At 44.2% G+C, this 25,451-nt stretch overlaps 1 protein-coding gene across 4 annotated transcripts in view; it reads right to left on the bottom strand.

Annotated features, from left to right (window-relative positions):
* EZH2 (enhancer of zeste 2 polycomb repressive complex 2 subunit) overlaps nt 1-25,451 on the bottom strand; it is a 43,924-nt gene that overhangs the window by 18,051 nt on the left and 422 nt on the right. Inside the window, exons 2-7 of one of the 4 annotated variants that reach the window (XM_054160966.1) lie at nt 11,095-11,218; nt 9,782-9,910; nt 5,825-5,941; nt 4,862-5,000; nt 1,187-1,330; nt 563-665 (exon numbers count right to left, since the gene is read on the bottom strand). In XM_054160966.1, the coding sequence (XP_054016941.1) occupies nt 563-665; nt 1,187-1,330; nt 4,862-5,000; nt 5,825-5,941; nt 9,782-9,910; nt 11,095-11,211 (749 nt within the window). In that variant the 5' untranslated portion in view covers nt 11,212-11,218. The remainder of the gene's footprint in view (nt 1-562; nt 666-1,186; nt 1,331-4,861; nt 5,001-5,824; nt 5,942-9,781; nt 9,911-11,094; nt 11,219-25,451) is intronic. The other 3 variants (XM_054160967.1, XM_054160969.1, XM_054160970.1) reach the window with 3 other exon arrangements.

Raw genomic sequence — 25,451 nt, 5'->3', positions numbered from 1 at the left:
AGAAGTTCATAGAATCATAGAATCAATAAGGTTGGAAAAGACCTTATTGATCATCAGGTCCAACCTGTCACCACAGACCTCATGACTACTAAACCATGGCACCAAGTGCCACATCCAATCCCCTCTTGAACACCTCCAGGGATGGTGACTCCACCACCTCCCTGGGTAGCACATTCCAACAGCTAACAACTCTCTCTGTGAAGAACTTTCTCCTCACCTCAAGCCTAAACCTCCCCTGGTGCAGCTTGAGACTGTGTCCTCTCATTCTGGTGCTGGTTGCCTGGGACAAGAGACCAACCCCCTCCTGTCTACAACCTCCCTTCAGGTAGTTGTAGAGAGCAAGAAGGTCTCCCCTGAGCCTCCTCTTCTCCAGGCTAAACAATCCCAGCTCCCTCAGCATCGTTAAGGTTGGACAATACCTCTAAGACCATAAATCTAACCTTCAGGTTGCACAGCCACTGCAGCACCCAGCAGGAAGGTGGACCATTCCTAATCAACAAATGCTTCAAAGTCAAGTTTCACAAACCCATGCAGTAATATATCCTAAGAAATACTTTCTTACTTCTCTTTCAGTTCTTCTGCTGTACCCTTGTCTGGAAACATTGAGGAAATGGCTTCAAATATCTTGTCAGAAGGAAAGCGTCGAGGTGGGTGGCTTTCTTTCTCTGTCAAAGAAGCATGACATTGGGAAAACAAAACCAATTATGTTTCTTCTCCTTTGCTGCTGCATGATGGTGCTCAGAGAAAGGGTGACTTCACCAAAATACTAATAATGAAATAAAAAAGAGAGGAAGCAAAAGGGGCTTCTTTCTAAATTACAGACAAAACCTGCTAGTGAACTTTGGAGAAACTGCTGTTCCACCAGCAGGTGGAGATGGCAATTCAGATCTCTACCTACTTTAGAACTCTATTTTCATTTCTGAGAGGCACCAAAGCATTTATCAGGCAGAAGCATGACTAATTTGGGGTCCATTTGAGTGCCTCAGTATGCAGATAAACCAGAAACTGGCAAAACCACCTTTTTGTGGTGTTCTCTGTACAACTCTTGAAGTAGATGTCAAAAGAAATGCTGAAGAAGACAATGCTACTATGGACCTGGAAACTATCAAGTAGAAAGGGGTGAACAAATGCATTGAGTGATTAAAGAGAAAGGGGTTTTGGTCTCCAAGTTTGCAGGCAGACATACCCATCCTGGTACCTTCCCGATCTTTCTGCTTGTCATCTCTTTCCTCAGGATTATCATCTCCATCATCATCATCTTCATCGTCACTATATTGACCAAGTGCATTGACCAGCTCAACAAATATTTCATCATTGATAAATCCACACTCTGCAATGCAGCAAAATTTGGAGTGAACAGAAAAGCATCAGGTGCAGATGAAGTATTTTCAGACCTGCTTATATTTGGGTTCAATTATGGCAAATGTTGTCATCTATGAAAAACAGCCTGGGATTTTCCCCCTCTTTGTTCTCAATGGATGAACTGCAGAGGTAAAACACACTCAGTATCTGTTTCTTGGGCTGACAGCTTGGAAGGGGTGAAAGAAGCTTGGCAAAGTTATTCTTTTCCTGACCCCCTGTGCTTCATGTCAATAGAGAGAAATAAATCTCTTCCTTGGAAGATAATAAAAATAACTTCACAGCTAGACTACTGAGGAGATTTTACACCAGAATCCAAATTCCAGCATGGTTGGGTTAAGCCAGCCTGGACATGCATGCAAATAGCCTATGAAGCTATCCTCCAGGGATCTAGGGAAGGGAAAGTTTCGGTTGGCAGTTCAGAGCATCCACATCCCCACTACAGATCCCACTGGCAGGGTGCTAGAGAAGAATCAAGTTATTTTACAAACAACTCAAGAGCAAACTGAAAAATAGAATAGAATTAACCAGGTTGGAAAAGACCTTCAAGATCATCAAGTCCAACCTATCACCCAACACCATCTAATCAACTAAACCATGGCATCAAGTGCCTCATCCAGTCCCCTCTTAAACATCTCCAGTGATGGTGACTCCACCACCTCCCTGGGCAGCACATTCCAATGGCCAATCACTCTTTCTGGGAAGAACTTCTTCCTAACTTCCAGCCTAAACCTCCCCTGGCACAGCTTGAGTCTGTGTCCTCTTGTTCTGGTGCTGGTTGCCTGGGAGAAGAGACCAGCCCCCTCCTGGCTACAACCTCCCTTCAGGTAGTTGCAGACAGCAATAAGGTTTTCCCTGAGCCTCCTCTTCTCCAGGCTAAGCAAGCCCAGCTCCCTCAGCCTCTCCTCATAGGGCTTGTGCTCCAAACCCCTCCCCAGCTTTGTTGCCCTTCTCTGGACACCTTCCAGCAACTCAACATCTTTCCTAAACTGAGGGGCCCAGAACTGGACACAGGACTCAAGGTGTGGCCTAACCAGTGCTGTGTACAGAGGCACAATGACTTCCCTGCTCCTGCTGACCACACTGTTCCTGATGCAGGCCAGGATGCCATTGGCCTTCTTAGCCACCTGGGCACACTGCAGGCTCATGTTCAGCCTACTATCAACCAGCACCCCCAGGTCCCTCTCTGCCTGGCCGCTCTCCAGCCACTCTGACCCCAGCCTGTAGCTCTGCATGGGGTTGTTGTGGCCAGTGTGCAGAACCCGGCACTTGGATGTGTTAAATCTCATGCACAGATCTGCTTCTTGGCTTCTATTCTGCTGTGACATTCAATGGGCAGCACAGACCCAGAGAGCATTGCTGCAGAGGGAAAAAGCAGAGTTGGTGCTGACAGAGACTGCTGTCAACCATGAGCCAGCAGTGTGTTCATGTGGCAAAGAAGGCCAACAGTCTCCTGGAGTACATTAAGAATAGTGCGACCAACAGGTTGAGGGAGGCTCTCTTCCCCATCTACTCTGCTCTAGTCAGGCCACATCTGGAGTACTGTGTGCTGTTGCAGGCTCCCCAGTTCAAAACAGGCAGGGAACTGCTGCAGAGATTCCAGTGGGGACTACAAAGATGCTGAGGGCACTGGAGCATCTCTATGAGGAGGAGAGGCTGAGAGCCCTGGGGCTGTTTAGCCTGGAGAAGAGCAGCCTGAGAGGGGATCTCAATGCTCAAAGGGTGTAGGGCAAGAGGATGGGGTTAGGCTCTTTTCAGTGCTTCTTACTGACAGAAAAAATTTCTTTGCTGTGAAGGTGCTGGAGCCTGGAGTAGGCTGCCCAGAGAGGTTGTGGAGTCTCCTTCTCTGGAGAGATTCCAAATTCACCTGGCAACCTGCTGTGGGTTCCCCTGCTTTAGCATGGGGGTTGGACTACATGATTCCCAGAGGTCCCTTCCAACCTTCATCATGCTGGGATGCTGTGATTTTTTTGCTAAACTGTGAGCTATGTGGAACTGTTGTGCTGCAGGCCAAAGTGTAACCTGAAGGGCCCTATTGGGTCTATCCCTCACCAGATGCCTCATTTAACATGCACACAAATGTTAATATGAATTTTTCCCCCAAAAGTGCAGTTGCAGAGGAAGTTGACAATTCTGACTCCTCCATGGGAAAGCCTCTGGATTACAGACTCCTACAGCCTTGACATTGAATTACAGTCACTCAAGAACATCAAACAAACAAAATACAACTTCTTTCTGTTTTCAATCCATAGTTTTTGAAGCACCCATAGTAACAGCAATTGCCATCATAATCCTGGCACTCAAGACAGTGAAACAAGATTGATTCTAAAGCTAGATTCATTTAATAATAAATTAAAGCAATAATTGAAGACATTTACTAGTAATGTCACTGCCATAACCAGTTTTCTGGCAAGGATGTCAACACTCAGCATACCTGGGAAAATATCCTCCATGGAACATTTTATGTTCCTCATGAAATATCAAGATACCAGCTACCCTGAGGACATTAACAAGGCTGGCATAGGACTGGGCATCATTTCCTGTTGAACTGCAGCCTGAACTTTCGTGAGTGGCACATGATGTACTCAAAAAATGCAGTTCTCTGTCTTAGTCACTCCAGCATGAACAGAAGTCTAAGGAGTTTTAGGAAACAAGCGCCCATTTTGGGGTGGGATTGGGAATATTTCTGTGAAGGGGGACACAGACAGGCCAGAAAAACAACTGTGTAGCTCAGGCATGTAGAAGCCAATTCTGAGCAAGCACACAGAGGACACGGAAGGTTGATGACTCACTGAGACTTTAGCAAACCAAAACACATGTACTCCAGCTCCTGCACAGAATAAAAGGTAAACTACACCTAATAATACATAGCTAGAGTGTATCAACAGGAGGATATAACCTTGTAGAGCTGACTTACAGAAAGGTTTTTAAATAGCTAATAATTTTCTTAGAGGGAAAAAACAAAACCCAAAGCAAGCAAACAAAACCCCCCACAAAACACCAAAAGAAACCAAACAGAAAAAGACACAAACCCCCCAAAAACCAAATCCCCAAACCCAACAAAACCACACCAAACAAATTCCCAAAACAAAACAAAAACCCACCACCACCAAACAACAAACTAAAACCCATCAAAATCAAATCACAGCTGCAAGTGTTATCATTTATCAGAGCCCTGCATATTTCTCCTGCCACTTTCTGCTAGGCAGGAGACACATAAGGATATTACACTATTACATTCTAACCCCTGAACATTAAATTGAAGATCAAGGTTGCAACTAGGCATTAAGATGAATCAATGTATGGTCATAGGGAGCAAGTTAATGCATTTAATTTCCCAGGACTACCATACTTTGCAGCCTTATGAAAACACAAAGTAATCTATGGAACTAAGGAAGTTTCTGATACCCAATGTTCACACAATTTAAGGATTCTAGAGATTCCACTGTAACAATCAAGCAACACTGACAACAATTATTTAAGTAGGAAGTGATTAGTATACCTGAGTGTTTGGGCTCACCTCTGTCTCCATGCACTTTCCCATCATAGTTCTTGATCAGTTCTTCAATAAATGTACCATCCTGGTCAAGCACTTCATCTCCCATGTATGGAATGTTATGTAAAACAGTTTCATCCTCTACCTGGTAACAACATTTATCACCAAACCATTATGAATTGCCTTGTCAGCTGACCACTCTTGCTTTGCTGTTTTCCCAACCTATGCATGTCTAGCTATTAAGGTTTACCAACTGGTTTCACTGCTTTGCGACATGAACCATTAAACAGGCAATCAAAACAAAGTCCTCCTATCTTTGTTCATCTCGTCATCCAGAGCCACCTGGACAGACTTGAGAGGTGGGCCCTGCTTCCAGTCCTGTGATTCCCAGTTCAGGAGAGACAGGGAACTACTAGAGAGAGTCCAATGGAGAGCCACAAAGATGCTGAGGGGACTGGAAGCTAGACAGCTTACAAGAGCTGAAGCTGAAAGACCTGAGGCTGTTTAGCCTGGAGAAGAGGAAACTGAGGGGGAATTTCATTAATGGCTATGAATATCTAAAGGGTGAGCATCAGGAGGATGGAGTCAGACTCTTCTCAATGTCCAGTGGAAGGACAAGGGGCAATGGACACAAAATGGAATGCAGGAGACTCCATCAGGACATGAGGAGAAACTTTGCTTTGAGGGTGCTGGAGCCCTGGAGCAGGCTGCCCAAAAAGCTTGTGGAGTCTCCTTCTATGGAAAGATTCCAAACCCACCCAGATGCTGTGATCCTGGGCAAACCTACTGTAGGTTGGACTGGATGATCTTCAGAGGTCCCTTCCAACCCATCCCATGCTGGCATTCTGTGATTATTACTGCCTTACTAGCAATACCAAAAAGCCAGGGAGGGTAACTGGTACCAAATTTTAGCTAGTTTATTTCCCTTTTCTGCACACAGTTCTCCTCCCAGCACTTGTTCAAACTTACCATAAAATTCTGTTGAAGGGGAGACCACGAATACATTATAGGCACAGAGGCAACAGCATTAAGAGTCTTCAGTGGGATGACTTGTTTGGGAAAATCTATGTCGCTGGTAACAGAGCACTGCAACAAGAGGCTGAAGTTACACTTACATAGCAACATCAGAAACAAAACCAAAATCACAGGAGGGCAGTCTAAAACATACCAAATTCAGTGTTTGTCACAATGAGTCCATATCAGCCTTTGAGAAATGCATCAGGTCTTTAGGGCATAATTAGAAGAACAGGTTTAGCAGGAAAAAAAGAGGCTAGAATTATTTCTCTGTCGCAACATTTGCCAGCAGATGCTGAGGGTTTTTTCCACTGGGGAGTAAGTGGCTGTGAGCGTATTCTCTTCAGATTATTCAAATGATGCTCTGTATCACCAAACTCATTCAGTATCTGTTGCTGCTGCACTAGGTTTGAGTATTTACTCAGGCCACCAGAGAGGCAACTGAATTCCCTCTGGCTTAAGATCAATACAGCACAGAAATCATGGCTTATTTCTACTTTTTTTTTTTTAATAGAATTCTCCTTTAATGTCAGCAAGACATCTGAAGTAAATAAACCCCATAGATCTCTTGTTAATTCCTGCCCTGTTTCCCCATTATCAGCTGTTTATCTTTATCCTAACCTCAGGCCTCACTGCTACAACAGAGAAATGAAAATTAACCCTTAATACACAACTCTGGATGTGCCAGTGAGGTTTTCAGCTACAGGAACTGGGGGGAGCAGTTTGAGAGTCAGAGGTTTCTGTAGCCCCCAAGATATAAACTTGCTATAGAAAAAGAAACAAGACAAGTGGGTTATTCTTGCATCTGTGCAACACTTAACAGACACAGATGGACTTTTCTCAAATATTTAGACAGCAGCACGAAGAAATCTGAAAAAAAAACCAAAAAAGGTTACAAACAAAAGCAGAGAGGAACATAGAAAAGCCAGGGAGAGTACAACAGAGAGGATTTGGAGGCAGGTTAAAACAAAGCTTAGAACAGCTATCATAGCTACCTGAAAGGAAAAAAGGAAGTGGAGACAAAAGATCTTTCTCCTTTCCAGAAGGGAAAGATGAACAGAGCTTCACATTTCTAAAGAAATACACAAAGTAATGTAACAAAGAGCATCACAGCACACCACCAGAATGACACAAGCCAGAATCATTTCTTTCCTTTTTCATCTGCAGCAAATGAAATTAAGAGTTCTGCTCTGTGTGTCAATACTCAAGACACTGTCCTGTGCTAGAGCTTTATTCCCATTTCATGTTCATGTTTCATTTTCTAGCCAGCAACCACTGACCACATTTTTCAGGTATTTCACAAGAAAAATATAACAGTAAAAAAACAAAATGCCAACTTTTCTCTTTGGAACTAGAAGCCTGATGCTGACCAACGGGCAATGTCAAAATGATCTTTAAGCTCCCTTCCACCTAGGATTCTACAGTGACTTAAACTCTGAGTTTGTTGCCCCACTGCTGTGGGGCTTTGAGCAACCTGGTCTAGTGGAAGGTGTCCCTGTCCATAGCAAGAGGTTGGAACTAGATGATCTTTAAGGTCCCTTCCAACCTGAACCATTCTGTGATTGTTTTAGTGTGGAGCTCATCTTGATGTTTATTAGGCCAGCACAGGATATCTTGCAGTCTCTGGTTTATTCTGACTGGATCAGAAGAGAAAACCTCACCAAGCACATGAAGACTCTTTCAAAACCTTTCCATCAGGTCACTAAACTTCTAGCCAGTGTCCTGTGCAACTCAAAAAGGGTTTAGCATGTTAGGCAAGAAAGATATTTAAAGTGATCTTTTAAAACCCTCACCACTGCTTTGTCTCATTTCTCTCACTAATAAATCATGGCAATCTTAAATCAAACATAAGAGTTCTGACTCATGAGGCAGAGAATGGATTTGAATTCAGCAATTTGTGTGCTCTATCAATTCAGACAGGAAATTAACATTCAAAAATAGTGAATCAAGCTAAAAAAAATAATTATCCTTTACTAACAAAAGCACCCACACTGGATGTGTACCCATGCTCATTATTATCAGAAGTTCTCTATCAGAGATGTAGAGGAGTAGCTACCTATTCAGTCTTGTTTCAAAACACACTCAAAGGTCCTTCGAGTTTGAAGATGCAGACAGACAAATGCACCTCTAGGACACACACCCTCCCCAGCTCCCCACTGTAATTTTAGGAAGAGGAAAATCTGGGAAGTTTCCTTGAAGAAAAGTGTTGTGTTTTGGTTTTAACTTGTTCACAGAAAAGCCTTTTCCTTCTCATCCTACTGAAAGGAGGTCACTTTGGGGGTTATGACTGTACTGTACAGTGACAGTCAAAGGCTTGATGTCTAAGTGGAAAGGCAGGTTGGATTGGGCCTTGAGCAATCTGGTCTAGTCAGAGGTGTCCCTGCCTCTAGCAGGGGGCTGAAAGTAGATGATCATTAAGGTCCCTCCCAAGCCAAACCATTATATGAGTCTGTAAAAACATCTTCAAACTGGTATAGCTCAGAAAAATGCCTGAAGAGCAACCAAGAAAAGTTAACATCTGCTGAATACAGGAAGCTTAAACTTCAATCTACCAACACAAAAAACAGTTTAGGTGCTCAAATTGCATCACCATCATGGAAGTGTTTTTCATGCATTTAGTACCCAGTCTGCTTGTGCAACACAAGAGTGCAACAACTCAGCTAATTTCTCTAAAAGCCTCTGTGGTTAATTGAGTTCAATTAATATAAAGATACCTTGGTCAAGTCACCATGTTGACAGCTTTCATGTGCTTAAGCTCAGTAAGAAACAAAGTTAACAACTCATTTGTACTGCTGCATGGGCCAGCTGTAATAGGAGCAAGATTAAATGCCCAACGTCAGGGATACAAAACCAGTTTGATGAAGGCTGCTGAGGTATGATCCAAGGTGAGACCACACCCAGAATACTGCATCCAGTTTTGGGCTCCCCAGTTCAAGAAAGACAGAGAGCTGCTGGAGAGAATCCAATGGAGAGCTACAAGGATGGACTTCTCTGGAAACTTTCAAAACCCAGCTGGATGCATTCCTGTGCAGACTACTCTAATCATGCTTTGGCAGGGAGGTTGGACTTGATGATCTCTTGAGGTTCCTTGCAACCTCTAATGTACTGTGATACTGTGTGACACCGTGAAATAAAGAAGTTCCACTGCTGCGTGTGTCCTTCAAAGCTAGGTACTGTGATGGGCTACGCCCATCCTGAAAACAGGGCGGGAGAGCTTGTGAGAGTTTTTGCCCTCTCTGGAGGGTGTTTTCCGCCCTGGGAAACTGACTTGGTCTGTTCCACTGCCCCCTACTCCTTGTCCAGCAGGGGAGGACATTGCAGCCATTGCTCTCTCTCCTCCTTCCGCTTTGTGGGGATGAAAGAGAGTTGCTGCTGGCTTGCTACTCTCCTGCCACGTGGTCCTCCCTGCTGCTTCCACACTTTTTCCTTTTCCCATCCATCCTTGTTTCTTACCCTTGTGAACCCTGCCTGTCATGGTTATATAAATAAGTGTATATATATATATGTATATACTGTGTAAAGAAAAATTCTTTGCCTCTCTACTTCCAAGCCAAACCCAAATTATTTCTTGGTGGATTTGCTCCCCTCCCTTTTTTTTCCACTCTCTATTGGGGAAGATGAGGGGGGGAAACAGGGAAGGGATTCTCAGCCTTGCCCCCATCTGAGCTTTCATGGCCCAGTTAAGGCTTAAACCACCACAGGTAGCCTGCTATGCACCGATTGCTTTCCAAAAGTTCTACAATCAAAGTAAGCAATAAATAAACTCTTTAAGAGGCTCCTATGAAATATTTGCAGCTGCCAAGTCACATCATGCTGAAAAAGAAAAAGCAAGAACAGCCAAGTTTGCAGGAATAAAACAGAAGCGTGCTAGGGACCTCGCAAGGGGAATTACCACAACACATGTTAACCAACCTCCCTGGTCCCGCGCAATGAGCTCACAGAAGTCATGATGTGAACAGGCTGTATCCTACGTTGTTTCCACTCTTGGTTTAAGATTTCTGTTCTTTCCAGGATCTTCTGGCGGTTAGAGTTAAACATACCCTAAAAAAAACCCAAACCACAAGGGTAAAAAAGTTACCAATCCAATGGAAGGCTCTGAATTCACCTGCTGGTGTCTTAACACGCTGCAACAGTTAATAACCAGCTACATAAAAGCAGAGAGGATAAAGTGCTCAAAACTCAGCCATCCAAATATTAGTTCAATGTCAGGCTTAGAATAGTTCATTATCCCTTTAACTCAAACCACGTTCTCATGGTTAAAAGCTCAGAGGTTTAGCATGGAATTAAATGCTAAATGGAATTAGAAAAGAGTATGTGGCTGAAGAACTTGCCACTCTCGCTCTCCACGGTATCTTCTACTGCTTAACATGCAAGGGGAGGAGGGTGGTGAAGGGAGACTTCATTGCTCTCTACAACTCCCTGAGGTTGAACTGAGGTTCTATCAGGTGATAGAACAAGAGGAAATGGCCTGAGGAGGCTCAGGGGAGACCTTATTGCTCTCTACAACGACCTGAAGGGAGGTTGTAGCCACGTGGGGGTTGGTCTCTTCTCCCAGGCAACCAGCACCAGAACAAGGGACACGGTCTCAAGCTGTGCCAGGGGAAGTTTAGGCTTGAGGTGAGGAGAAAGTTCTTCACAGAGAGAGTTGTTACCCATTGGAATGTGCTGCCCAGGGAGGTGGTGGAGTCACTGTCCCTGGAGGTGTTCAAAAAGGGATTGGACGTGGCACTTGGTGCCATGGTTTAGTAGTCATGAGGTGCTGGTTGACAGGTTGGACTTAAGGATCTTTGAGGTCTTTTCCAACCTTATTGATTCTATGATTCTAAGATTCTATGAAATTGTGCCAGGGGAGGTTTAGGTTGGATATTGAGAAAAATTTCTTTCCTGTGAGAGTGGTTAGACATTGGAACAGGCTGCCCAAGGAGATGGTAAAGTCACTGTCCCTGGAGGTGTTCCAGACACACGTGGACATGGCACACTGGGACATGATTTAATGGCCATGGTGGTGTTGCATTGATGGTTGGACTCAATGGTCTTGGAGGTCTTTTCCAACCAAAACAATTCCATGATTCAGTCAGATATAAATGCATCAAACCTGTTTCTAAAGTCACAGCATTAAGACAAGTTTTCAGCCAGTTGATGGCTACTGCAGGACAACTCATTCTGCAGAAGAAAATGAGTTTTTGCACCGTATTTTTAAGCCCCAGCACCAGCAGGTGACATACCTTTACCTCATCCGCACGGCGGAACCTCTTGAGCTGCCTCAGCCTCATGTACTCTGATTTCACACGTTTTCGCCAACAGATTGGTCCCTTCTCAGACTTTTTTCCTGTCTGACCCATGATTATCCTGCAAGAGACACAATAGCATTAGCAAATCTGATGCCACTGCTTACAGAGGAAGTTAGAGTGAGGGCAGACATTATAGAATAGAATGGAATTAACCAGGTTGGAAGAGACCTTTGAGATCATCGAGGCCAACCTATCACCCAACACCATCTCATCAACTAAACCATGGCACCAAGCCCCCCATCCAGTCTCTTCCTAAACACCTCCAGTGATGGTGACTCCACCACCTCCCTGGGCAGCACATTCCAATGGCCAATCACTCTCTCTATGAAGAACTTCTTCCTAACATCCAGCCTAAACCTCCCCTGGTGCAGCTTGAGACTGTGTCCTCTTGTTCTGGTGCTGGTTGCCTGGGAGAAGAGACCAACCCCCACCTGGCTACAACCTCCCTTCAGGTCGTTGTAGAGAGCAATAAGGTCTCCCCTGAGCCTCCTCTTCTCCAGGCTAAGCAAGCCAGCTCCCTCAGCCTCTCCTCATAGGGCTTGTGCTCCAAACCCCTCCCCAGCTTTCTTGTCCTCAATGGATACCTTTATTCAACATCTAACAAAGATGGATACATTATTTTAATACCTTTTGCAGCTAATTACTTGAATTCCTTCAAATCAGATGTGGGCAACACCATCTCAAAAAATGTAAAACAGTAAATTAAAACAGACACCAAACACCAGTGATTCTAACTACAAATCAGGGGGACCATTCATCTTTGCTTTAAGCACTTCTAGTACCTCTCCAGGAAAGGGAACCTAATGGATTGAAAAGGCTGAGGTAGGCTAGACTGAGGCTCTGCAAAGACACCAACTGGAATCCTTGTAAGTTAACTTCTGGACAGCTGTGTTTGTAGATTTGTGCTTGGGACTGTCCCACATCCAGGTGCAAGGCCTTGCACTTGGCTTTGTTGAACTTCATGAGGTTGGCACTGACCATCTCTCAAGCCTGCTCAGGTGTTACTGGATGGCATCCCTCCCCTCCAGCACATTCACCACACCATCAGCTTTTACCTTACAGAATTCTACACAGCACAAGGCAACCAAATGTTCAGCTGTAGCTAAGAACTTTGTTACTTAGAAACTGTTAGGAATTTCCTTGTAGCATTTTCCTTCCAGCACCCTAAATGCAAACCTTGAGGACACCCTCTTACGAACCTACTCTAAACCCTTCCAGAGAGTTTCCAGTAGATTTACTACAACTACCAAGCACATGAAAACAAGCCATCCATACCATACACATCCATTGCCTGACTTCAAAACAGGCTTGAAAGTGACATGGAAATCAATGGCCTCATCTACCAGATCTCTCTCCTATATTTAGACCCAACTTCTGTTAACAGCCCAGAGACATTCATGGAAAATCATGGTCAAGACCTTACCACCATGGACTAGTACATGAAGGGTGGCAACCAGGAGACTCCCTTTTTACAAGGAGTTCCATTAGAAGACCAAGGGCGATGGGTAGAAGTTACTGCTGGGGAGATTCCTATTGGACTCCAGAAGAAAATGTTTCCCCATGAGAACAGTCAGATGCTGGAATCATCTCTCAAGGGAAGCAGTGGATTCCCCTACACTGCACAGTTTTAAGATCCAGCTTGGCAGGGTGTTGGGCCACCTCATTTCAACACTATCAGCTAGAAAGGCTGGACCAGATGATCCTTGGGGTCCCTTCCAACCTGGCATTCTGTGATTCCTCTGCTGTGATTTCAAAGCTGCCCTCTATTTCCAGGTGAAGTTATCAAGCTGTAGGTACCTAAGTGCAGTTCTCCTCAGCCCACCTCTCCAGTTTGTCTAGGTCCCTCTGGGTGGCACTCGTCCTTCAGCCTTATAAATCACACCACTCAGCTTGGTATCATCTGCAAACTTGCTGAGCATGCTCTCAGTGTTGCTGTCAGTACCACTGCTGAACATACTGAACAGCACTATCTCCAAATCATCTTGAGATTGCTCTGCAGTGGTGCAGTGAGCAGCAAACCAGCAGCAGCAACCATTTTTAACTAGTCTATATTAGTTCCCAGTGTGAGACAAACAAGCTGGTGTAGGACTGTTCAGTTCTCCTGACATACCCCACTGCAGCCATTCCCAATTGTATATACTCATATATGGACAGGACAAGGGGTGATGGGTTTAAACTAAAAGAGGGAGACTCTGCCTAGATATGAGTTTCTTGACACTACACTGAAGATGATAAAAAGCTGTCCCAGGGTGCCCAGAGAGGTGGTAGATACTCCATCTCTGGAAACATTCAAGGTCAGGTTGGATGGGGCTCTGAGCAACCTGATAAAGATATTAACAATGAAAGATACAAGGAGGGTAGACTTAGACCAAATATTAGAAAGAAATTCTTTACAGTGAGGATGGTGAGACATTGGAACAGGCTGCCCAGGGAAGGCGTGGATGCCCTCTACCTGGAGGTGTTCAAAGCCAGGTTAGAGCAATCTGGTCTAGTGGAAGGCATCCCTGCTCATGGCAGTAGGTTGTAACTAGGTGATCTTTAAGGTCCATTCCATTCCAAACCATTCTATGAAGCTATGAAAGATGTCCTTGCTCACTATGGGGTAGGTGGGCGAAGTAGACCAGATGACTTTTAAAGGTCCCTTTCAACATAAACCATTCTATGATTCTGGTCACTAGTTAATCACAGCCATTTTCCATCTCCTATCACTAGTACAAGACTAAGGCTTCAAGGCATGTTCCAGTATCAACCACTTTTAAGCATATTACATGTGTCTCTTTTTAATGTGGCTCTCTGATAGGATGAGGGCAACAGTTATACACTGGAACAGGAAGTTCCACCTCAACATGAAGAGAAGCTTCTTTGCTGTGAGGGTGATGGAATCATAGAGCAGGCTACCTAGAGAGGTTGTGGAGATTCCTTCTCTGGAAACTTTCAAGACCCACCAGGATGCATTCCTGTGTGACCTGCCCTAGGTGATACTGCTTTGGCAGGGGGGATGGACTCAATGATCTCTGGAGGTCTCTTACTACCCCTATCATTCTATGATTATACATGAAGGCTCCTGAATTCCTAAACAGACCCTTTAAGCATGTTTCACGTTCTTACCTGTCTCTAGGTCTTATCAACACTGCATGAGTCACTTCAAGAGCTTCACCCATGTGTAAAAGGCATAATTCCCTGAACTGTTGGCTTTTGTATGCAAACCAGAGCTCAACCTGGGTCACCACAAAAGCCCTAGTCTAGCCCTGTTCTAGCCCTTCTAGGGAGACACACTAACCTGTGCTACGTGAAGTACAAGAGGCAGCAGGTGAAACTCAGCAAGGGATTTAATTTCAATACAGAAAGAAGATTCTTCGCAGCGAGTAGGGTTCAGTACAGAATCAGAGAACGGTTTGGGTTGGAAGGGACATTAAAGATCATCCAGGCCCCTTGTCACAGGCAGGGACACCTCCTGCTAGAACAGGTTCCTCAAGGACTCATCCCACCTAGCTCTAAACACTTCCAGGCTTGGAGCCTCCACAGCTCCTCTGGGTGGCCCGTTCCAGTGCCTCACCACCTTTGCAGGGAAGAATTTCCTCCTAACATATCATCTCAATCCATCTTCTTCCAGTTTGAAGCCATTACCCTTCGTCCTGTCACTCCACACCTTTGTCAGAAGTTCCTTTCCAGCTCTCCTGTAGCCTCCATCAAATACCAGAAGGCTGCTGTTAGGTCCCCCTGGAGCCTTCTATCCTCCAGGCCGAACAGCCCAAACTCCCCCAACCTCTCTTTAGAGGAGAGGTGCTCTAGTCCTCTGATCCTTGTGGCCTCCTCTGGACCAAGCTCCAAGTCCTTGTGTTGATGGCTCCATAGCAGAAGCTTGAAGTTCATCCCCTTACTCAAAAGTAATTATTTCATGTTTTATTCCTCTAAATCCTGAAGCTCTAAGGATACAGAAAAATTTCTGAAGGGAAGAACACCTTTGGAAGTTGTAGGCTTGCACATACAGACTGATTAAACAATCCAGTAAGGATTTCTCTCTTTAAGGGCTGTCTCAAAAGAAATTATACTAGATTGTAGGGTTGTTTTTTTCAAGTCTGCTCCTTTGTTTGTTTAAGGAAATGTGTTGGAAATCTAATTATTTGTTTTGACATCTCAGTTTGTTAATAACAGGCTTCTCTTTTGTATTTTTCACTACTGAGAAAAAACAAACCAGGAGAAGCACCCATACCATTTTTTCTTGATGAGTAAACAGCCTAAATGAAGGACTCCCACAACATGTGAAGACCTACAGGACAGCTGGAGAGGGACTTTTGACAAAGGCATGGAGTGAGAGGACGAGGGGTAATGGCTTCAAACTGGAAGAAGCTGTATGTAGATGAGACATTATGAGGAAATTTTTCCCCATGAGCATGGTGGGGCACTGGAACAAGTTACCCAGAGGAGCCGTGGAGGCTCCAAGCCTGCAAGTGTTGAAAACAGGTATCCATCATGGAATGGATGAGACCTTGAGCAACCTGGTCTAGTGGATAGTGCCCCTGCCCATGGCCAGGGGTTGGAACTAGATGATCTTTATGGTCCCTTCCAACTCAAAACACTTTATGCTTTGTTATGATAGACATCTTGATCAAGGTAGCGTATGATGAGCAAGTGCAAATTTGACACAAAAGGGTGGAAAGAAGCTGAAATTCTTTCTCAAAATACAGACAAGCATCTTGGTAAGTTTGAATAACCTGAAGTATCAGCTGGGCTATTAACTTTTAGGGAGCTTTTGGGCTAGTAAAAGGTGGCCGTTGTGCATGGGAAAGAGCCACATCTTTGGAGTTGTGGAGAAGCAGCTCATGCTTTTTATGAACATGCAGACCCCAGGACTTGCTTCTCGACACCTTCCAGAATGTGTTTTAAGTATACCTAAAAACGAAAAAAGTGAAATTGAAGCCTGAAACATCACATCCCCAAAAATCCCCAAACAGCCAATCATTCCATGCTCCACAGGAGAGATCAGGCACCTGGTCTGAAGTACACCAAGTGCAGAGTAAGGCTGCAGTCACTTAAACAACAGAAAGTAAAAGGTCTGAGAAGAGTGACACTTCAAAGGCACAGAAGTTGGTTGGGCCGTAAGAGAAGCACAACCCTATTAAGATAAGTAGAAAACTGATTTGGAAAAACAGCTCCTGCGTGGCATTTCGATCTGAAAGCTAATGGTGAGGTGATGGAGAGTACCTAGCACTGTACTGATACTCTTAATTAGCTTTCTGGTCTGTCCTTTCAAAATATGGTTTCTAAGAGGTAGAACTGAGGACTCCAGAAGGCTTTTTTCAAGTAGCAAACACAGGGAATAGCAGAGGGAAGAGTATGTGAGCAACCACCTGGATGAGAGGACACAGTGTACCCTCAGCGAGTTTACTGACAACACCAAACTGGGAGGAGCGGCTGACACCATGCAGGTTGTGCTGCCATTCAGAGAGATGTGGAGAGTTGGGCAAAAGGGAACCTCTGCACCTAGGGAGGAATAAACCCCTGCACCAGTACAGGTTTGGTGTTGACCTGCTGGAAAGCAGCTCCATGAACAACCTGGGAGTGCTGGTGGACAGGAAGTTATCCATGGGACATGAATATGCCCTCATGGCCAAAAGGCCAGTAGTATCCCAGGGTGCATTAAGAAGAGCGTGGCCAGCAGGTCAGGGAGGTTCTCTTTTCCCTCTGCCCTGGTGAGACCATATTTGGAGTATTGTGTCCAGTTCTGCATTCCCCAGCTCAAAAGGGACAAGGAACTAATGGAGAAAGTCCATCAGAGGCTACAAGAATGATGAAGGGACCAGAACATCTACTTAACAAGGAAAGGCTGAGAGACCTAGGGCTGTTTAGGGTAAAGAGAAGAGAAGGCTGAGAGGAGATATTATTAATGTTCACAAATACCTTAAGGGTGAGTATCAAGAAAGGGACAGTCTCTTTTCAGTGGGGTCCTGTGATAGGACAAGAGGCAATGGACACAAACTAGAACCCAGAAAGTTCCACCTCACCATGAGAGGAAAAAAAAAAATCTTTACTGTGAAGGTGTCAGAGCACTGGACCAGGCTGCTCAGAGAGGTTGTGGAGTCTCCTTCTCTGGAGGCTTTAAAAACCTTCCTGTGCAATATGCCCTAGGTGACCCTACTTTGGCATAGGGCTTTAGACTTGACCTTCAATAGAGGTGCCTTCCAGCCCCTACCATTCTATGGTTCTGTAAAGACTTGGAATTGTGACAGCAACCTGCAGCATAACAAATATTTCTACTGATTAGAACCATCAGTGCTTACACAACAAACTGAAGAGTCCAGTCTGATTGAGCCCTTCAGACTTTTGTTTGACAAATTATTTTCTTTTATTAACAGTGTTTTCCAAATTGTACCAGTAGGTGACTGAAAAAAACCAAGAATGTTAGAATGCAGCAGTGATTATTTTCATCTTCTGAACTACTAAACTGGAATTTAAAAGGCAAGCCAACTCCATAGCATCAGCTTTAGCAACACCGTGGTCCTTGGTTTTGAGCTGGCAGGTCCAGTCCTGAATTGTATTGACTTGTAAAACAGTTCAGGTTGACAGGTACATCTAGAGGTCATCTGATCCAGTCTCATGCTCAGGTAAAGCCAACAGTGGGATTTTCTTTTCCAGATCACTGACCCACCTGGAGTACTGTGGCCAGCCTCCTACACAAGGAGGACATTAAACTGTTACAGTGGGTCCAGAGAATGGTCACGAAGATGATCAGAGGGATGGAGCACTCCTGCTGTGAAGACAGGCTGAGGGAACTGGAGCTAGATGACCATTAAGGTCCCTTCCAGCCCAAACCATTCTATAATTCTATTTCATATTAAAAATAAAACCAAAATTGGCACTAACTGAAATCCACCTTCAGCTGGGGAGACATCAGCAGAACACGGTGCAGTTGGTAAGGCAACCATTTACTTTGTGATTGGGTATCTGCATGTTCAAATACTTAACTATATTTGCATGTGTGAGTAAGACTACTTGGATCAAAAGAACAAAACATTTTAGAACTCTGAACAGCAGAAAACGGTTTGGAGTCCACTTGTGATGACGTTTCTTACAAGTGACCATTAAAACCGTCCCACTTTTTTTTATGCAGACCCAAGCCTGGCTGTTTGCCAGGAGAAACTAAAGTTTTATGCACAAAACTTGAACTTCCCCTTGGAGTTGCTCAGATGTGTACCTTCAGATTTCTCCCTTCACATTCATTCAGACAGCCAGAAGAGACACCCACACACATTCCAAATAATCTGTTACCTAACACCTCCATATCTTAAAATTTAGCTTTTCAATATCCTAGACAAATCTGGCAGATTTGTATCACTTGCTGGGAACACTTCAGGCATGTCTCCACAGGCAAAGTCATTCAGGGTGTGAATTTGAAGTGTGCCGACTATTCCACCCAAACTTGTTTTGTGGACACACCTTTTTTACTCCAAAAACCTCTAAATTAGACACAGGTCCTTCAGCTCAATCCACAGGCACAAAACCAAGCCACATTCTGTACTGGAAACACAACAATCAAGCAGATCAATAACTTACTCCATACTTCTTTTCCTGCAGAGGCAAAGAGCCTAAACTTTGCAAGGCGTCGCACTTCCCTGGAAGCAGAATTTACTGCAGAATAGTCTGGCAGATTTTGGAGCTCAAATAGTGTTTGCCAATTGTCTGAAAAATTCCAAAATTAGCCTCAAATGATGAAATTGACCATAAGAGTGATTTACAAAACTCGTGAAGTCCTCAAAATAACTGGGTCTAATGTATTGCATCCCTATTATATAAGGTAGATGGGCACTAATCCATCAGTACCTTCGATTACATGTTGCTTAGAAAGGCAAAAACCCAGAGATCACTCTTTTTTTTTTGTGACAAGCAGAACCAGGGCAGTGATTGTCCCCATGGATGCAGCACAAGTGAGGCCACACCTTGAGAAGTGGGTTGAATTTTGAGTCACTCACTCCAAGAAACACATTGAGGTGCTGGAATGAGTTCAGAGAATGGCAACAAAGCTGGTGAAGGGTCTGGAGAACAGGTCTGGTGAGGAGCAGCTGAAGGAACTAGGGTTGTTTAGATTGGAGAAAAGGAGGCTGAGGAGACACCTTCTGGCTCTATACAACTCTCTGAAAGGAGGCTGGAGTGAGGTGGATATTGGTTTCTTCTTCCTAGGAAGATGTGATAGGACAAGAGGAAATTAAGGCACAAATGTGGTGCTAAGCAACATGGTTTAGCCTTGATAGAGAATGGTTGGGCTCAATGATCTTAAAGGTCTTTTCCAAACAAAACAATTCTGTGGTTCTACTTTACCAGAAGCTTGATCTTACAGAGAAAATTAAGGAGAAAGAGTTTATCTTAAAAACAAATTGAAAAGCCAAACCAAAACAAAGTTACAAAAAAAAAACAAACAAACCAAGCAAGCAAACTCAACCACCCTACAGAGGACAAAACCCCCAAAAATATAAACAAAGCAAAATCAGCTGCCTTAGGCTGTGGAAGAGAAGTACCACTAGATAAGATAAGTAGTAATGTAAAGAGACCAGCTGTGCCACCCAGTTTCAAAGAAATGATGGATTGAAAGCCAATAATGGTTAAACTATTTTAAGAGTAAAATAACATTCATCCAGCTCTTCTTCCAGTAGTTAAAACCGTGGATTTAACTTTGCACCAAGCACTCAACAGAAACATGACACAAACTAGAGGATATACAGCTGGAAGAAGTTAATATAATGTATGCATTTTATGCTGTCCCTGGTTATAGGTTGTGTCATTAAAAAGGAGGCAATGATAACTTAGAATCATACAAGCACAGAATTGTTTTGGTTGGAAAAGACCTTTCAGATCACCCAGTCCAACCATTCTCTAACTCTACCATGTCCCTCAGCATCACGTCTCTGCCTCTTTGAAACACCTCCAGGGAAGGGGATTCACCCACCTCTCTGGGAAGCCTGTTCTAGTCTTTGAAAACCCTGACAGTTTCTTTTTATATCCACCCTAAACCTGGCCTGGTCTAATTTGAGGCTATATCCTCTTTTTCTATCACCTGGTACTAGGGAAAACAGACTGACCCCCATCTCACTTCAACCTTCTTGGAGAGAGTTGTAGAAAGCAATAAGGTCTCCCCTCAGTTTCCTTTTCTCCAAACTAAATAATCCCAGTTCCCTCAGCCACACCTCACCAGACCTTTCTCCAGCTTTGTTGCCATTCTCTGGACCTGCTAGAGCACTTCAATGTCCTTCTTGGAGTGAGGGACCCAAAACTGAACCTATTACTCAAGGTGCATCCTCACCAGTGCTGAGTGCAGGGGCACAATCATGTCCCTGGTCCTGCTGTCCACACTGTTGCTAATCCAGGCCAGGATGCTGGTGGCCTTCTTGGCCACCTGTGCACATGCTGGCTCATGTTCAGCCAACAATTAATGACTTTAATCCATCTGCCATGGCACAGTTTTGTAGGCACATCAAGCATCTGCCCTGCCTGATTTCTGACTAAAACAGCAAACTGAGTAACGTCTCTGTAATCTTGCTAGTAAAAAATTAAATCAGACAATGACACACTGAGAATGTAAAGCTTGCCAGAGCCTGTCACTCTAAGAAATATGGAAAGGAAACCAGTTCAGATTAAAATAAACATTATATGTATGTACACTTATTTGGTTATATAGATATATACGTCATAAGGTTTAAGTTTTGTTCCTTTCACGTACTTTGCTTCTTTAAATGACAGCTGATGGCTTTGGGACTTAAACCCAACGCACAGGCTGTCAACGAGGGAATGCATGGCAGGAAAAACTGAACCAGCCATGGAAAAGGCAGAATGTGGGAAGAAGCCAGATACAACAAACAGTGACAAGGGAAACAGGCCTGCTTCTGGGTTAAAAACTATCACTTCACAGTAGAAAGAAATCACACCCTCCTGTGAAGATTTCAATTGTCACCTTGGAAAGCCCAGGACTTGGGTGGAAATTTGAACAACTTTGCTTGCAAAATGACACACACTACATCATTAAAGCAGGCATCAGATGCATATACACATGGATAAATAAAATTAAAAATAAAATAATAAAAATAAATTAATGCAATGAATGAAGAAGTTGCTCTACAGTGGTGTATCAAGAAAGTATTCAATCGCATGCAGTAAGCTATCATTTTCCCCTCACTTGTTAATTAAATGGTATATATCCAAATCAGCAGCTCTGGAAGCTCTACAGGATATTTCCAAACAGATGACAATACTGCCCTGATCCACTCACATCATTACACTTTTAGCCACAGTGCTCAGAAAATGCAGTCTCCAGTGGGATTTCCAAATGGCCTTCTCACCTTACAAGCACTACTGAGTTTACCAGAAGAAACCCTTCCAATACAACAGCGTTGATCACAAATTGAGCAGTGCCATTAGATTGAATGATGCCAATAAAGGTAAACCCCAGAGATCACTTTAACAGTTACTGGAAAATCCTATGGAGATTTTTCTGTCAGGTAGCCACAAAGATTCCTAAATTAAGGCCTTGACTCTCATCACCACATTCATCTGGGAGGGGTTTCTTTTCTGAACACATCCTATTCTCTCCCGATATTTTATTCAATGGCAACCATCACATCTCTGTGGTTAAATAATTCATTAGATATTTAAGAATTCCCTTCTTTTGAACCATTTCTAAAAGAAGCTTCATTTGCCAATCCTGTATGCAAATATTACTTTTCTCTCTTCTTCAGGGTTGCACCAACTCCAGTTTACTTGTGTTACTTTATCCTTTCAATTCACAATACATATTCTGACTGTAACACTGAAGGGAGTGTTCTACCTATTGCTGAGGACCCAGACATTAAGCCCATGGTCTGACACCTCTTTGTGGACATCCTGGTGTACAAAAAGCCTGTGCCAGTCAAACCAGCTCCGAGTATCACTTCCAGAAAACAGCACTGAGAGTACTGTGTTTTAGAGCACTTTCCTGTTCTCCTTGCCTGGAGCTCAAGAGAGCCTACTCCCTCCTCCAACAACTGTCACTCTTCAGTTCCACAGTTTCTAACTGATCTCTGTAAGAACAGACAGAATGCCTAGTTAAAAAATTTTGTACACTGATTTCCTTTTAATTTTTAGTTCAACCCAAGTCCCAAGCATCTACTTGGAGATAAAAATCAGGCCCAAGCACTCTGCTAACTTGTAACCAGCATTTTTATCATCCACTGAAGTTATCATTTCAGCTGTGTAAGTACAGGAGTAACTCAGCCATTTAAAGGCGGGCTCAGCCACTCTAAAACAGTTGTACCAGTCATACATATAGATGCTAAATGTGTAGATAAAGACAGCATAGGTGATGTCTCCAAACAGACATCATTTTGATGAGGCTATCACCATTCTCCAAGGGCCCTGACAACAGTATGAACACATTGGTGGTAGCTTCAAGACTAAAAGATTTCCCATTACTGCCCTACAGCTTTTAGTAACAGGAGTCATGTTGCCTAATGTATTATCTGAGCAACTCAACAAATCATTAAGAATTATATTTACAGCATGCAGTTCATTTCCTCCATGTCTTAAAAGATCTGGTAGGCAGAATTTTGCTTGGCTAGGTAATTCTGCAAAGATGACCTCCTTGACTCAGTAAACCACTTCGCAAAGGCCACATTCTGTTTCCTGCTGGGGAAATCTTCTATTTTCCCTGAAGTTTCACAGACTTTTCCTCAAGTCAGCCAAGATGCATCTGTAAGTGCCAGCTGTAGAATTACAGAACTTTCAGGTTGCAGCCAACACTGAGAAATTTCTCACAGCACTTGTGCTCAAACACAACTTAAAGCACACACTTATTCTATCAGCATTGCAATCATTTCTAGAAGTAACTCTTACTGCTCAGTCACAAAAGGTTCCATTTTAACACTGCAGCTGTGAAACACACACACGACGCAGCCAGCTAAAGGAGCTGAACTGTCCTGTGAATGGTGACAAGAACAAATTCTTCTGACTAATTTCAAGAGGAACTTTGGAGGAGCACACTGAATTTTCTTGTAGCAGTGTTGGAGTGCACTGGATACTAGACATGGCTTCTCCTCTTGACATGAGCTGCTTTACAGCAGTTGGCTCACCCATTCTCCCTGTATAGCTACTGCATTTAATAATGCACTCCTTAAAACCCCCTTCTCATCAAGCCAGCGCTGGTTCTGCAGGTGAGCAGAAGTGCAGGACCATATTTACACTGCACCCATGAATGTCGCAACAGTACAGGACAAACAACAATCCATTTGAACGCCTCTCTTCAACAAAATCCCCAGAGTTCAGCTCACTGGTGTTTCTAGCAAGAGGGGGGGAAAAAGTACAGCAAGGGGAAAAAAAAGTTGAGGTTGAATTGCAAGTCTCTGGCCTAAGCTTACGTGTTACTGCTTTAGTAACCCAAGCAAAGACACTGTATGACCTGCTTTAGTTTGTTTTAAACTGAGTAAAGACATCATATGACCTTTTGAGGATGAGGATTTTCCATGTCTGTCACTTTCCAGAGTGAAATTACAGATTAAGAGGAAAAAAACAAAACTCAGAAAAATAAAAAAAGGGGGAAGGTTCCCTAATCTTTGTCCTAAATTACAATCTTGAATTCTTCCAAAGTTCCAGACAAAAAACAGCTGTTAGCATCTCATGGAATATTTTACTGTGACAGATTTATCCACAGGTTGTTTAATTGATACTTTCATACTTTGCAGAGACAGAAGAAGGGGGGGAGAAGAAAGGAAAAAAAAGTTACTTTTCCTCTGTTTTTTGGTAGAGGGAACTCCACAATAAGAAATGTACCCTGTTATGATGTAACAAAAAGCCAGTACTGGATAAAGCACTAGTTCTCCAAGTTAAAAACACATAACTTTTGAGCCCTATCCCCAAATATCCTGGGGATGTGTTCTCTAAAAGACTCTGTACACCTCAAATAACCACATTTTAATAATCTCAAGTGAGAGCAGCTATAGTATACCATGTACAAGTGACATTCACCCTTCTGAAGATGCTTTATTGTTACCATAAATAAGATTCCCCAGTTTGATAGAGATACTGGGGACAAAGAATGGCCTTTTAACTTTTATAAATCACACAAAGAATCTGACTGCTAATCCCTGGGATTAAAAAAAACACCAACCAAAAAAACCCCGTAAAGCTACCTGTGAGGGCATCCCAGTTCAGAAGATTACGCTAAAAACATCAGTGAAACTCTTCACTGAAATCTGAAATCTCGCAACTACAGCTGCGAGCCTTAAACAAAGACAAAGCCATCTTGCAACAATTAAACGACTGTGTTCAAACTCTTATATGCTTATGAGGGAGACTGATGGTCTGAACTTTCAGCGCCACAGTTAATAATACAAAACTTTTCTCTAGCTCAAATAAAGATACTGCTTTAGAGGTGAGAAATAAGGATCGTGAGCAACGTGCAAGTTTATTATCCCGTTCCTGTTACATTCTATGCACAGCCTGCTCTTATTTTGTCTTCTAATACCAATTTCTGGAGCACCCTGAATACCTGTTGGTATCAAGCACACTGCGTGATGACACCACACAGCGATTCTTTCATCTCTACCCTGCAACACACGTGTTGCTGAGGGACAGCTCTGCCCAGCACCTTCCTCCGCAACCCCCCCACGACATCCCGGTTTTGGACTGCGCTCTGTATACCCGTCCTTGGTGACATCAGATCCAACTGCCACAATTTCCAGCTCCCTAAGAACTTTCTTGCGGCGCTCTGGATGAAGAGGATGGCGCGGTGCCTTTCCCCGTTAGGAAGCTGGCCGGATCCACTTCTGATTTACCGCCTCGCCCTCTTCGGCTCCCTCCCTTAAGGAGGGAGCCTCCCAGACCAGAAGCGGACCCCGAAGGGCGGCCAACCCCCAGCCCATGACTGATCTGCAGGGCTCGGGGTGCGCTCGTCTCCCCGCAAGGCTTGCCGTGCCGAGCGCCAGCTTGCGGGAGGCTCCGAGCGCCCGAGCCGGAGCGGACCTGTCCGACCCTCCCGGGAGCGTGCCTCGCCGTGGGGAGGGGGAGCTTTGTGCCGGAGGTACGCGGATTTCCCGGCCGGCAGCGCTGAGGGCACACATGCACCTCCCCGCTGTCCCTGAATCCAACTGTGCCTGGAGCCGCCGCCGCATGCAGTCGGCAGAACTGGGAGGAGGGGAAGGAAACCGCCGGGTCTTCCCCTTTCCCCTCTTCTCCCCCCACGGCACCCCGCCTACCACCCCTAGAGGGAGCGAGGGGGACCGACGACGAGCTTGTCCTGAGCCCGGGGCTACGCTCCGCCGGGCGAGGGATCG

The sequence above is a fragment of the Dryobates pubescens genome, chromosome 4, assembly GCF_014839835.1.
Source record: "Dryobates pubescens isolate bDryPub1 chromosome 4, bDryPub1.pri, whole genome shotgun sequence".
Lineage (NCBI taxonomy): Eukaryota > Metazoa > Chordata > Aves > Piciformes > Picidae > Dryobates > Dryobates pubescens.
Note: the sequence above shows the minus strand (reverse complement) of the source record. Positions and strands in the feature narration are given on the sequence as shown.